Below are 15,209 nucleotides of genomic sequence, written 5' to 3'. Positions count from 1 at the left end.
TGCCCCAGCGTCCTGATGCCTCATGCTAGGGAGCAAGTGCAGGTGCCATGAGCAGAGAAAGCGGAGATACCTCCAGGCAGGGAGCAGAGGAGGGTGGGTGCGTATTCTGGGTCCTGGGAAAACGATGCTGGCAGTGGCCACGTTGATTACTGTTTAGGGAGCATGTACTTGTTAAACACTTTCTTGCATAACTCTGCGGTCGTTGATAAGGAAACTGAGGCTCAAAGAGGGAAACTGACTCACCACAGTGTCAAGCATGGCTTAGGAGATAGACAGACCTGGCCTGCGGTGGCCTCTTGGCTGCTTCACTCAAACACTGAAAACTGGGGGCTTCAATGATTGTTATGATTACATGGAAAACACCAAGTTCAACCAGAGGCCCAAGACCCTGGAGGTTGGGCTCTCACCCCTGGCTTTCCCCCAGTGCAGTCAGGACACCACCCCAGGCCTCGGCAGCCAGGGTGCAGGGACCCTGCCTTTCAGTGGGAAGGCCCTGGGCTACCCTCTGGGAAGTGGGGTTCAGGCCAGGGAGACACCCTGCACACCCCACCAAGGTTAGGGGCCCTCTGATTGGCAGCATGTCTGTCAGGCTTTACAGTGATACACATGGAGTCCTCGAAACCAAAGATTAAACAGGTGCCTCTTCCTAGGGTGCCAGTTTCAAATATGTAGGGTCTGGGCAGGTGGGGGAAGTAGGCAATTTAAAAATTCTTTTGTATTGAAACAAACATCAAAGTATCAGAAAGCCAAATGACAAAGCAGCCTCTCAAGGCGAGTTGTCTGTGCCCAGAACCCAGGATGCTTGTTCACTTGTCCTTCCTTTTTTTTTTTTTTTAAATATATCTTTATTGATTTCAGACATCAATGATGAGAGTCATTGATCAGCTGCCTCCTGCATGCCCCCGTCTGGGGATTGAGCCCGCAACCCGGGCATGTGCCCAGATGGGGAATTGAACCTCGATCTCCTGGATCCTAGGTCAGGGATCAACTGCTGAGCCACGCCCAGCTGGGCCACTTGTCCTTCCTTATCACTGCCTGGTGTACATCCAGGAGGATCCAGGACCTGCCCTGTGACTCTTCCCTTTACAGCCCCGTCGCAGGAGAGTAAAGACTCAGAGAGGTGTGCAGGTTGCCTCAGGTCACACAGTCTGGAAGTAGCAGAGCCCAGACCCTCATCCATCGACTCCAGCCCTCAAGACTTTCCACTACACCCCCCTGCCGCCTCCCCACTCCTTGAGACACCAACTGAGAAAGCCACAGACCCCTCCCATACTTGATTCCTTTCTGTCACTGAGCTCTCTGTGGCACCCAGCTCAAGGAGTAAACTGCAGAGCAGATGGGATGGAGCCCTCTGTCCCTGGCAGCCAGTGGTGGTATCTTTCTGCACCCTGGCCCTTCTGGACTCCCATCTGGGATCATCTGATGGGTCACCTGCTTTGGGTTCTGTCCTCAGCCCCCCCCCTGCCTCCACCCCCAAGTGTGCAGCTCTTTCCATCCCATCAAGGCACCCATGCCTCGTCTTGGTTAATCTTCATTCTTCATAGCCCACCCCTCTCCAGGCAGGGCAGGGGCAAGCCACTTGTGGCAATCTCAGAGCAGATGTAGACAGATTTTTCACTGCCCACCACTCCTCACAAGTTCAGCTCTGAGAAGGTCTATTTTTTTAAAAAAATTTTATTACAGTTTTTTATTAAAGGAAACTTACTGGAAAACTGACAATCCCACAAAGAATATAACCCTTAAGGGACCCTGATTCCTCCTATTCAGAAAATGGGGGGAGGGGCATGCTCCCTGGACTGGCTCAGTTTCCCTCCTACAACCCCTTCTGAGAAACCCTGTCTAAATACTCCCATATTTTTGTCCTTGGCCTGGCAATCCCCTGCCCCACAGTGTGGGATACTCAGCAGTGATTTGCAGGCTCCGGCGGGCGTCAGAATCACCAGACACAAATGTAAAAATGCAGATTCCTGAACCCATATCATAGAGCGTCTGATTGCAGGCACTTCTAGTGAGGCTGGGGCTTTTACATCCAGATCCAAGAATTGTTACGGGCGCTGGGGACACTTGCAGTCATTCTGGGGTCTGACCACCAGAGGGCGCCGCGGACCGGGCTAATTAGCCGCCCTGGGAGGCCTTGTGGCTCCGTACAGGTTGCTGTCATCACACAGGCTAGGGATGAGCTGTGTCCAGTGGGGACGCAGAGAAAGAAGCCCCACGTCAGGAAAGATGCTGGCAGCCGGCACTGGGCACCTGGCTAGGCTCTCAGAGAGGCCAGCGCCGAGCCTGGCATCAGATCAGCCTGTCTCGCCCTTGAGCATCCCGCGTCCAGATGGGAACGCTGAGCCCCAGGAAGGGGCCAGGGCTTAGTGGCAGCTGCTCGGCCACACAGCCAGCCCAGGGCTCTTTGTCCCGCTAGGGCTGGGGCCAGAGGGTGGACCCCAGGAAGTCCAGTTATGAGTCAGCCCTGAGTGCCCGGGAGATGGAACAGGGCAGGCCAGGGGTGGATGCTGGCCAGCGGTACCCGGCTTCCGCAGCTGCGGTGGCCGCGGTGATTCAGCGGCCACTGCCTGCCCAGAGGGGCCCGCCCTGGGACTGGGGGGGGGCGATGGAGAGGCCTAAAGGGGACCCCGTGGTCCAATTCTTTTGGATGCTGAGGTCCCACGGATAACGGTGGCCAGGGAAGGGAAGGTCCCTAAAAAGGTCCTGGAATGGGGGCCCCCGGTAGGGTCCTAGAAGAGGGAGCCTCCTGTGAAGCTGGGGCGTTTATTGTGCTCCCTCAGAAAGATACCCCAGTTCTCCCTCCCCGTTTTGGTCTCTATGGGGGACTCGCCTTGGCTCTGAGTGAGGAGGGGTCTGATCCAACACCAGTGGGGGGAGGGCGGACAGACAGGCTGACCACTTCAGGTAGGGGGGGGACGGCGGGGAGGATGTCAGCTGATGGAGGGAGCGCGAGGCTAATCCAGGATGGTGGCGGGGCGGGGCGAGACCTCCCCCGGGGCTCCGGGCTCCGGGGGCGCGGCCTGGCCGGGGGCGGGGCCAGGGACTCGGCCCAACTTTCCTGGCGGGGCGCGGGCGGCGGCGGCGGAGGCGGGGCCAAGAGCGCGGGGCCTCGCCCCGGGAGCCCCGCCGGGTCTGGATCCGGGAGCGAGCAGTTGCGGGATTCACGACCGCAGCCCGAGCCGCAGCCGAAGCCGCCGGGAGCTGGAGGACAGGCCCTGCCGGAGCCGAGCCCAGCCGAGCTCACCGCCTGGCACTGGCCAGGGCGCGGGCCTGGGCACTGTCGGAGGCAGGGAGCCGCCACTGCTGGGCACCACAGGATACCACGGGGCGCAGGAGCCTGGATTGCCCCAGCTAGGCCCGGGCATGGCCTGAACACGCAGGAGATCCCGGAATCTGGACCGAAGAGGAAAAGGAAGGTGGATTTCAGCTAAGCATAGCGTGGGCACCAGGCAGGGAGAAGAGTAGAGGCTTCACCTGGCGCGGGGCAGAGGGGCCGGAGCTTACTAGGCCAGCGTGGGCACCAGAGAGCCTGGCATCCGAGCAGCCACGACCCGGGCTCTGCCCTGCCTGAGCAGGGAACGCAGCATAGCTCCTGGACCTGGCTGGCCCAGGCCTGGAGCAGAAGCAGTTATCTCACCTGTCTGAAAGGAAGGTCGGGAGCTGAGAAACCAGGATCTGGCCTGGCCCAAAGTGGGGCTCTCTGGTGGCTCAGAGCTGGGCACCTGGGGAGCTAGCCTCCTGCCCCAGTCCCACTGGTACGGATGTGCCGCTGTCCCCTGGAGCATCATGACAACAGGATGACCTCTGCTGAGGCAGCGGCAGTGGCTGGTGGTGCTCGGGTGGCTGGGTCCCCCGAGTGGCCCCCCGATCCCCCCCAGGCCCCTGGGCGGCCTGGCCGGGTCCGGGTGGCCGTGGCAGCACTGGTATGGCTGCTGACCGGAGCCAGCATGTCCAGCCTCAACAAGTGGATTTTCACGGTGCATGGCTTTGGGCGGCCCCTACTGCTCTCAGCACTGCACATGCTAGCAGCAGCGTTGGCATGCCATCGGGGAGCTCGACGCCCCATGCCCAGTGGTACCCACCGCCAAGTGCTGCTGCTCAGTCTTACCTTCGGCACCTCGATGGCCTGCGGCAACGTCGGCCTGAGCTCTGTACCCCTGGACCTGGCTCAGCTGGCCACCACTACCACACCATTGATCACACTGGCCCTGTCGGCGCTGCTGCTCGGCCGGCGCCACCACCCACTGCAGTTCGCTGCCATGGGCCCACTCTGCCTGGGGGCTGCCTGCAGCCTGGCAGGTGAGCTCCGGACACCACCCGCTGGCTGTGGCTTCCTGCTGGCTGCCACCTGTCTCCGTGGCCTCAAGTCCATTCAGCAGAGTGAGTGCCCGGGTCACTGTTTGAGGAGGTGGGGATTAGGGTGGGTGTATGGCCTGGGTCGCCCTGTGAGAATTATGGATGTTATCCCATTTTACAGATGAAGAAACTGAGCCTCATGGTTTAGGAAGAGGCAGAAACTGTGGCTCAGAAAGAGGGAAAAACTCAGTGAGTTCCAGGCCCCAAACTTAGACTCTAGAGACCCACCTAATATTTAATAATAGTTGCCATTCATCTGTTTCCCATGTTTTGTCTCTTTATCCCACTGAATCTCCCCATATGGCCCCGATCAAGGAAATAACTATATTGTCCCCATTTGACTGGTAGATGGGGGTTGCCTGGGCCATGTGGCCAGTGAGCAGCAGAGGTAAGATTTGAACCTGGGCAGCCAATTTTCATGTTGTCCAAGATGTAGCATAAGGTTGTGGCCCCAGATGGGGACCTGACAGTGGGGACCAGGGAGAGAGAAAGAGGTCAAGGCCTTGAGCCAGGGGTTTTGCTAAGTCTAGGAAGGGTTCATGTTTACTGGGAGCTGCAGTGTAACAGGCCCTGTGCTGGGTGTTGACCTTGAGTCATTATGGCAACCACCACCTTCACTCCCATTTTATAGATGATGAAACTGAGACTGGGAGAGGTTTGTGATTTGCCCAGGGTTACCTCACCTCTGATGAAAGGAGACAGAGGGTGGGTAGAGGTTCCAGGCCTAGACCCTGCTAAAGCACCTTCCAGCTTGTTCTTCTGAGGGAAGTCTGAGTCTCAACCCCACTCTCTCTCTCTCTGCCTAAATCTAAGGGAAATGTAGGGGAGGCCAGGGCACCCACTCGAGGCAGGGAGATCACACCTCTGCTCATACTGGGTGACCTTGGACAGGTCTAGGTCTTTCTGGGCCTCATTCTCCCCATCTGTTTGGTGGAGAAGGGTTGGAGTTGATAGAGTCCCAGGGGCCTCTGGCTCTCCCTCCCTCCATCTCTGAGATCCTGTGACCCAGGCCTGTAAGAAGGAATGGGTGCTTCAAGGGCACTGGGCTGGGGTTGGGGCAGCCTGCAGCCATGGAAGGTTGAAGTCAGGATTCCGCTCTGCCCTGGCATCTTCAGAGGCAGGACCCAGAGGCCCTATCCCCATCCTCCCAGGCCCTGTGGCAGGGCCAGAGCCTAGTTCTATTTTTGCCCTCAGGTTATATGAGAGTTGGTGACTGAGCTCAGGCCTGAGTTCTGGGCATGAGTTGGCAGTGGGAAACCTGACCTCATGGACACACCCACCACCCACCTCCCAACCCAGGCAGAGCCACAAGGCTGGGAAGGCTCCAGCCTTGAGGCCCACACCACACTTGCTGAGGTCCAGAGCTCCTCACCCAGAAGGAGCCCCCGCCTGCAGAATGGGCTATGGCTGGCCAGAACCCAGGTACACAGGCACGGAGTGACAGGTGCCTGGATCAGGCCACTTTTTGGCCTCTGCTAGCTCCTTCCATCTCCTGTGTCAACTTCCTGGTCCCTAAGGTGGGTTGGGTGCTTGCTTCCAGGTCCCACAGCATCCTCTGCTTCCTCCATCAAGACTCTGAATGCCCTGTATTATAGCCATTTGATTGCCTGTGTCCCATCAGATAGGGGCTCTGAGAGGCATAGATTAGGACATCTCCATGTCCCCGGGACCTGGCCTGGGACCTGGCAGGTACTCCTTAAGTGGTAGATTTATTAATGGCTCTGCTAGCAATATTGGCAGGTTGGTTAGGCTACATGGCTCAAGGTGCTAATGAGGAAACTTAGGAGGCTAGGGGGCCCCACCAACAGAGAGGGAGGCCCAGCAGAGGTGAGGAGGAACAGATTGGAGCCGGGGGTGACAAGGGTTTTGGACAAGAGGAGGTTTCTACTTCCAGAGGTTCCAGAAAAGGTACCAGGGCCAGATTCAGATTAGAGTATAAATGCCCCAAACCAGCTCCTTTCGTGAGAGCAGATTCCATGGGAGCAGAGGATGCTAGTCCAGAAAGAGGAGCACCCAGGCAGCCATGGGCAGGCCCAGGGGACAAGGGGAGAGGAGTGATGCCAACTTCCCACTCACAGAAAGGCCGGGAAGTGGGGTATGAGCTTGTCCTCAACTGTACTGGCCTGCATCGGGGAGCAGCCTGACCTGATCCCTGTCCTCTGAGCTCTCAGGCTGGTGGGGAGACACCCTCAGAAACAGAGATCACATTGGCAGGAGAGAAACCCCAGAGCCAAGGTGGATACAGGTGTGGTCCAGGCAGTTTCTTATAGAGGAGACCAGAGAAGGCTGCCTAAGGGAAGAGGCATGCAGTGGTGGCAATAACAATAATATAATAATAGTAGCAAACACTTGCTGAGCCCTCAGTGTGTGCCCATGCTGTGCCCAGCTCCTCACATAGCAAAAGCAGGAAAGGGCATTTTGGGGGCAGGAAACAGGCCATGCCAGGACACAGAGTATCAGCCAGCAGGAGCAGAGTGTGGGGGACTGAGACATGGCGAGCAGTTACCACTGGGCATCAGGCCCTGCACTCAGCACCTCACATGGCCCTGAAAGGGGAGCGTTGTCACGCTCCCTGTGCTACGCATGAGGAGACAAGGCTTTGAGAGAGGGTGGCCTGCCTGATATCGCACAGCTAGTGGAGTAAGGACAGGATAAGCCAAGAGCCAGCAGAACAGGGTCTAGAGAACATGTTTGTCTGCATGGGGCAGAAGCTTGGGTGTGTTCAGGTGCTGAAACAAAAATGCCTTTGGAGAAGGAGAGGTTGAAATGGAAGATTGTGGGATGGGGAGGGGTAGAGGAAGGGTCGCTGAGGAAGCAGGATGACAAGCTGACATTTTGGGGGCCCTGGGTGGGGTGAACAACCTCTGACAGAGGATTACTGCTCTTTCCCTGGACTGCAGGGAGGTGAGCAGAGAGCTGGGTGGGATGCAGAACAGGCACAGAGGCTGGATAAGGTGGTTAGGACCTTCCTGCCTGTCTTTCAGAGGTGAAGTTCACCTGAAATTTTAAACACCTTCCGGTGATTGGGCCTTTAGCATGCAGGCCACAGGCAGCTCGTAATGGTGCTATATTTGGAGCGAACGAGCAGGAGGTATTTCAATTATCTGTTCATTTCTAGAAATGCTCGAGCCGGAGGGCCTGTTGCCTAGAGAACAAAGCCAAAACATCAGAATGAAATAGAGATTTCCTATTCTGAGCATAGCCTATGAGTAAGCTCCTCTGTGACTCTTTGCAAAGTGTGTGTCAGAAAATGCATGAAGGCTCGGAGAACCTCTGAATCAATTACTCATCTCTCCTCACTAAAACTTGGACAAGTCCCCAAAACATCATTGCCTTCGTGCAAATACTACCATCCGCTGGTACTGTGTCTGGCTTTGATGAGGGGCACTACTTCCTTTGTGAACTGGCTGGGTGGTAATGTATATGCACGCACACACGCACACACACAGGCACACATTCACACACATGCAAGGCAGTGGGATCCCCTCTTTCTTCGAAAAGCTGCAAGATTTCCCTTTAGTCCTGGGTTCACCTTGATGAGTTGAATAGCAAAAGATGCTGATTATCGCATGACAGCCAAGCTCAAACAATGACTTTTTTGTTCTGTGTCATTCCAATGTCAGTGGTCATAAGTGAATGAAGCAATGAGTGGACCCAACATTTAGCTCAAACAATTTATTATTTAAAAAAAATTTTTTTTTTTTTTTTTTTTTGGTAATGTAAAGCCCACGTAGCTAGTAAGTGGCAGAGCTGGGAACTTCTGCTGGCCTGTCACTGCTGTGGTGGTGGGATCTACACTCTGGGGTGGTGGGTGTGTTAAGGGCTGAGATCAACAAAGGTGGGTCAGGACCACTTAGTGCAGGGCCTTCAAAGCTGGTGAAGAACCTAGGATATTGAACTAGGGCCTGGGGAGCCCCTGAAGATTTTTATTTTATTTTTTTTGGAGCCACATTTCATTTTTATTGATCATTTGGATATCACTTGTAGGTCATTGTTTCAGCCATATGGAAAGCAGTTTGAAGTGGGTGATAACAGGCCTATATATTTTATTTTATCTTATTACATTTACTGAGCACTTACCTCATAAAGGGCTTTATGTATGTTATCTATTTTAATCTTTATAAAAACCCCTTTGTATTAGGTTTTATTATCTCCTGACTTTGCAGGTGAGGAAACCTAGACCTCCAGAAGTTAAGTGCCAGGTCACAGCTAGTAAGGAGTGGATACAGGTCACAACCCCGGCAGTCTGATTCCAGATTCTAGACTCATGAGCAGAAGCTCCTGACTCTGTGGGAGGGGTTGGGGCTGGCTTCCTGGAGGACCGGCCTTGGAGGTCATGCTGGGTTGGTGAAGTGGGGGTTTTCTCCCCACCAGGTGCTGATGTCTGCTGTCCTGGTTGCAGGTGCCCTGCTGCAGGAGGAGAGGCTGGATGCGGTGACCCTGCTGTACGCCACCTCGCTGCCCAGCTTCTGCCTGCTGGCAGGTGCGGCCCTGGTGCTGGAGGCTGGTGTGGCTCTGTCACCTGCTCCCACTGACTCCCGCCTCTGGGCCTGCATCCTGCTCAGCTGCCTCCTGTCCGTGCTCTACAACCTGGCCAGCTTCTCCCTGCTGGCCCTCACCTCTGCCCTCACAGTCCACGTCCTGGGCAACTTCACTGTCGTGGGCAACCTCGTCTTGTCCCGGCTTCTGTTTGGCAGTCGCCTCAGCACCCTCAGCTATGTGGGCATTGCACTCACCCTTTCAGGAATGTTCCTTTACCACAACTGTGAGTTCGTGGCCTCCTGGGCTGCCCGTTGGGGCTTCTGGAGGAGGAACCAGCGTGACAAGGGTCTTTGAGACCTAGGTGAGCACCTGGGCTATCTGGGACAGCCCCAGCCTGAATCCACCCATGGCCAGTGGCCAGGGGAAAAGTGGAGAGCAGGCAGCCACTGGGGCCGTGGGAGGGAGAGGCGCCTTCGGGAAAGGCCACCTTGGGGGCTGAAATGGGGTCTCCTAGAGAGACCCATCTGTCCCTACCTGCCTGTCCTCATCACAGACCCCACTCACCACTGGATGGTGGGTCCAAGCCTGGCACAGTCACTGTGCTTGTCAGAATAATTATTATTAATATCAACGACTATGCCGAAAATTGCTGGCCAAACTTTGAGAACCTCACCGTGTTCTGATGACGATGACGATTCTTAGTGGTTGCACAATCCTGACTCCAGGAAATGGGGGAGGCAGCTAGGAGGCCCAGGGAGGGGCTTCTTGCTGCTGGGCTCCCCTGGTGAGGTGGGGTCATCTGTGCCAACTCCTGGCAGCTGCTGTGGCCTCATCCCGGGGCCCCCAAATTTTGGATCTTCCATCCTCAAATAAACTATTTTTGCTTGTACACCTGTGTCATTTCTTGGGGTTATAGCCAAGGAAATATAGGGAGAGAGATAGGCCCACTGGCCTCTAACCACCCACAGAAAAATGAAGATATCTCCCTTGCCCACCGTGACCTGTCCAAACCCCAACGTAGTCCCATTCTCTAAAGTCCCTCCACTGGCCAGGCCATGATAGCCCATCTTCTGCTTCCTCCCTGCTCTGCTCTGGGTCCTTCACTCCAACATCCATGCAGCCCCAGAGGGATCTTTCTAAAACACACACCTTCTGTGGCTCTACTGCTATTGGGACAAAGTCAGAACTTCCTGCCCCAGACCGCAAGGTCCTCAGGATCTGGCTCCTGCAGCCTCACCAGGCTCCTGTCTCACTTCTCCTCTCCTTGGTCTCCACCTTCCAGCCTCACTGACTTCCTTCAAGTCCCCCATGATTCCAGGCCCGCTCACCAGAGCCTTTGCACATGCTGTTCCCTCTCTTTGGTGTCTTCTCCCTACATATCCCCCCTTTCATGGCTAAACCCTTGCCTGGGGGAAAAAACCCAAACATGCATCTCTGTAAAAGAAAACCAGAAAAAGGAAGCCCGATGAAGGAAGGGACTTGACAAGGGGTGTGGGTGCTCAGGACTGTGGGTGCAGAGGGCAAGAAATCAGGACGGCTTCACAGAAGAGGGAGCACTCAGCAGGAAAGACCTGCTGGGCTGATCCAGGGGCCTTGCAGGGGAGCAGGGCTGTCATGTTGAGGACATAGGACAGCGGTCCTAACCCCTAGAGCTAGCCCAGATCCCCCCCGACCCACTGGCCAAACTCAGCTTCGTCACTTCTCTCACATCCTTTCCTTGGCCCTGTGCACTTAACTCTCCCCACCCAGCTGCCTCTGCTGCAGACCACCTATTAAAAACCACAAGGACCCTGCCTGGATTAGGGAAAACGGGCCTAATCCTGCTCTGCTCTCCTCACTGTGTACCTTAGGTAGGTAGCCTCCCTTCTGTGAGCCTCAGTTTTTGTATCTACAAAATGGGGCTGATGATACCCATGGAGAGGGTTCCAATGAGGAGCCCGGTGAGCAGGGCCAGGGAAGATGGTGCCAGCTGGCTTGGTCCCTATCTTGGGCTATCATCTTGTCATCCGCTTTCTCTCAGACTCCAGGACTATCGGGAAGGTGGAGAAAGTCTCCCCTTTTTGTGTGAGGATGAGAGCTAGGCCAGGTTGGGCTGCGATCTAGGAGGCCTGGGACTCAGGGAGGAATCATTCATTCCTTCACACAGCCAGAATTCATGGAAGACTGCTGTGCCAGCCAGTGCTAAACAGGGCTGCATGAGGGATGAGCCCAAGGCTGGGGATGGAGGCAGGAAACGCCTGGGAGTCACCTGGCCCAGGAAGGACAGTTTGGGGTTTCCTGGCCTGGTCTCCACCCAGGCTGGCCATGCAGAGGGAAGTGGGCCCAGGCTGAGTCACTCACCACCCACCCTCCTTATGACTCAGAGATGCCAATGGCTCAGCCCCAGCCTTGTGTAGCCTGGATACCTCCAGGATCCATTCTGAGGCTTGGTGACATAGGACAGAGGACAGACAACTTTGGGTGGGCAGAACCTCCTTGGTACTCAGCACTCTTCCCCATTCAAGGGGGCTCACTGTCATAGCAGCAGCTTCCCTGCAGCACCCTTGCCTGGGCCCAGTGGAATACTTGGCTTAAGAGCGAGCCTCTAGTCAGATCAAAGCCAGCCCCTGGTGGTTGTGGGGCGAGGCAGGGCAGGGGCGAATTGGAGCTGTGCTTGACCTGGGAGCTGCCTTGTCACAAACTCAGGACCATCCAACATTGAGGTGATTTCCCCAAGGTCATAGTTGAAGTCCTCCCTATCACTCCTCCTAGGAGTGGACAGAAAGCCTGGATTTGACTCCCCTTTCTCACGGTGTGACCTGTCTAGTCTCTCCTGGCTTCCCAGTGTCATTGGGAGAGAGGATCACAGGGATAATTAGCAGGAAGGGCTTAGAGGGTGAATCCCACTGACAGGCCACTGTCCCTCTAGGCTTTGTCTCTTAGTAGTTCTATCGCCTGGGGCAAGTCACTTCCCTCTCAGGGTCTCAATATTTGTACCCAATCCTTGTTGCTAAGCCTCTTCAGAATAACAGATGTCACCTTCCTTGGGAAGTTCTTCCCCACCTCCACCCCTGCTCTGCCTCATGCCAAGCTGAGTTAAAGGTCAGCCCAGAGACTCCCTGCACTTCTCCAGGCAGGGCCCTGGGCACATTTCATTCTCAGAACTGATTTATCACCTTTTCTCCAACAGACTGGGCTCTGGGAAGGCTGAGACAACTGTACCGCTCACCCTTCTCTCCCCGGCACTGACATTGATGAAGTGGGCAGAAGAGAATATTATTAGTCAAGAGCAGGGGCCAGACCTGGGTTCGAATGTCAGCTCTGGCATGTCTACACAGTGTGACCCTGGGCAAGGACCTTCACCTCCTGTGCCTCTGTTTGTGAAGCGGGGACAGCAGTAGAACCTAACCCCATGTAGCTCCCGGAGGCTCCAAGTGTTTAGCAACAGTGCCTGGAACCAAATAGGTCCTCAAGAAATGTTAGTAGACTGACTCACTACAGACCCCCAGCTCCTCCCCCAGGCTTCTCATGCTATCCCCACCCCCAGCCTTCCATCGCACACTGAAATCCCCCAGAGCATGCTCCTGCTGGGGCAGAGCAGGATGAATACCCCAGCTCCCACCACCTTGCCTGGCCTTGGAGGAAGCCGGGAAGCTGGGTCTGTGCTGGGCATCCTGCCATTGTGAATTCAGAACAAAGCTGCTGCTTTGTCTCAGCCTCAGCTGCCAGGGGCCCCTCCTGCCTTCCCCAGGGGGCCCTTGGATAGATTGCCATTCCAGGGGCCAGGGCGAACAAGGACTTTTCTTGCTTCCTGCTCTGCTCCCAAGTGAGCTCAGGGATGCCAGAAACTTGCACTGTTTCCGCTTGGTTGCAAATATTTCCTGGAAACAACACAAAACACAAAATGGAGAGCCATGGAAGGTTTTGAGCATGCAAGAGCCATGATGTTTGATAAACATGTCTTGATAATGGACCTTCAGTTTGGTCTGGATCCTATATGGGGGATATATTGAAGGGGCGGGGAGACCAGGGAAGAGCTATTGTTGCGGTCCAGGTGAGCAGATGACAATGGGCACAGTATCTTGGGTATAGCATCTACTATTATCAGTTGTATTGATTTGGTATAACAAATTATCCCCAAACATTATGGCGTAAAGCAACAAATATGAATTATTCCATAGTTGCTGTGGATCAGGAATTTGAGAGTGGCTTTAGTGGAATAGTTCTGGCTCAGGGTCTGTCATGAGATTATAGTCAAGATGTTGACCGGGGCTGCAATCATACGAAGGCTTGACTGGGGCTGGAGGGTCCATTTTCTAGATGGGCCATCCACATGGCCGTTGACAGGAGATCTCAGTTCATTTTCATGTGGGCCTCCCCACAGGGCTCCTTATGACATGGCGGTTGGCTTCCACCAGAATGAGTGCTTCAAGAGAGCAAGAAGCCACAGTGTCCTTTTGACCCAATTCTGAAAGTCACGCTCTCATTTCTCTAATCTTGTCATTTATCATTTAATTCTAATATCTTCATTTCTCTAATATCTTACTGGTTACGGATCAACCAAACCTATTTAATGTGGGCCCTCCCACCTTTGACTACATAAGGGCATGAATATCAGGAGGAGGAGATCACTGAGGTCAACTGAGGCTGGCTACCACGTCAGTGAATATTGAGTGACTGAGGACACAGCCTGGGGTCATGGGGCATTAGTCTGGAAGCTTTCTGCTCCAAAATGGAATATCTTGTCAGCCACACCTCTGCATCTTCCCTGACACTGTACTATAAAATCCTGGCCTACAGCAGGCACTTAGCAAATGCTTGCTCAGTGAGGGCTGAAGGCTTCTTTCTTGTTCCCCACTGCACACAGAAGAAGGCCTGAGCTCCTTGGTCTGTTATTTGAAACCCTGGAGGCTCTGCTGTCTCCATGCCCGTTCTCTGTGACTCCTCCAGCTATATGAGGTCACCCCTGCTCCTGTGCCTGATGGAATCTTCCAGTATCTAAGCCTCCTTCTGTTCCTTCCCTCCTTCTCTAAGCACTGCCAGCACTCCAGCAGGGTAGATGTTGGCCCTGCATTACCTGCTGCCTAAGTTGGGCATTTCTCTTTGTGTGCTTTAACTTTATTTGGTGGAGAAATCCTTGTCCATGCATCTTATGCTAGAGCCCAATATTAAACAAGCTAAAGCAGTTGCCCTAGATAAACCAGGAACCTCCTCAGCCCTGAGGCACCTCTGCCAAATTTCCCAGGAACCTCATTTGAAAACCACAGGTCTAGTTCAATCCTCATCATATATGTGAAGAAACTGAAGCTCAAAGAGGAGGGAGAACCGAGAGGACTGTCTTAGTCGTTCAGGCTGCTATAACAAAATACTCCAGACTGGCTTATAAACAAGAGAAATTTATTTCTCACAGTTCTGGAGGCTGGAAGTCTGAGATCAGGTTGCCAACTTGGTTGGGTGAGAACCCTCTTCAGGGTCCCAGACTTTGTGGTATCCTACACAGCAAGGAGGGGCAAGCTGGTTCTCTAGGGCCTCATTTATAAGGGCACTAATCCAATTCACAAGAGCACCACTCTCATGACCTCATAATCTAATCACCTCCCAAAGTCCCCACTTCCTAATACCATCACCTTGGGCATTAGGTTTTTAACATGAATTGTTGGTGGACACATTCAGACCATAGCAATGATCTTGTGCAAAAAGGGAGCAGCAGGGCTAGGAGTTCATTTCCTAATTCTTGCCATTTCCTGCTCCCCACTGCCGTGAAGAACAGATCCAGGGTGTAAAGTGATGGGTTTCTTCAGGGTCTGGCCCAAGTTCACAGGAGTGCCTGCCACAAGGAGGGGACAGCTGTGCATCCCCTAGCCTAGTCAGCAAACATTTTTTTCTTCAGATGAAAGGCATTACAAATATTTTGCCAAGGGCAAGTCGAGAAAGATTTGTAAGAGGCCTTTATGTGTGTTTAAAACTTTCTTGCTTTTGAGTGTCTCTTGGCACCTCTGAGAGGTGGGTAGTCAGGTCCTCTGAGAAATAAACACGAAGATGGGATGAGAAGTGCAAGGATTTTATGAGGGCAAACACTAAACCTTCTAAGGAAGGTTCATCGGCAAGGCCATCAGAGTTCTTGAGGCAAGGAAGCCAATCAGAAGAGGCCTGTGTGTCCCTGAAATGGGCCTGCCTTAATTTCACCGCCAAACTCAGGAACTGGCTAGAAGGAGCTTGAGGGAAGTCTAGTCTGAGCAAAACCATGGTGATGGATTTCAGAGTGCCACATTTGTGGCCCTTGGTCAGTTTTTTTTTGGTAATTGGAGGCCTGAGGGGCACATTCTTAGGGCCACCACAGATGACATTGTGACTCCTATTTTACATAGTAGGGAGAATTCCAGAAAAACTCC

The 15,209-nt window shown here is 54.2% G+C and overlaps 1 protein-coding gene across 1 annotated transcript; it reads left to right on the top strand.

The window, feature by feature from the left end:
* The first annotated feature begins 3,077 nt into the window (after window positions 1-3,077).
* On the top strand, window positions 3,078-9,726 carry SLC35E4 (solute carrier family 35 member E4). The gene is made up of 2 exons (XM_081123175.1): window positions 3,078-4,380; window positions 8,759-9,726. Exons 1-2 carry the CDS (start codon window positions 3,762-3,764, stop codon window positions 9,190-9,192), a joined length of 1,053 nt encoding a protein of 350 aa, XP_080979301.1. The 5' UTR covers window positions 3,078-3,761; the 3' UTR covers window positions 9,193-9,726.
* The last annotated feature ends 5,483 nt before the right edge of the window (window positions 9,727-15,209 follow it).

Source organism: Miniopterus schreibersii, assembly GCF_964146895.1.
Source record: "Miniopterus schreibersii genome assembly, chromosome: 20".
Classification (NCBI taxonomy): Eukaryota; Metazoa; Chordata; class Mammalia; order Chiroptera; family Miniopteridae; genus Miniopterus; species Miniopterus schreibersii.
The sequence above is the reverse complement of the archived record's forward strand: the minus strand, read 5'-3'. Positions and strand labels throughout refer to the sequence as shown.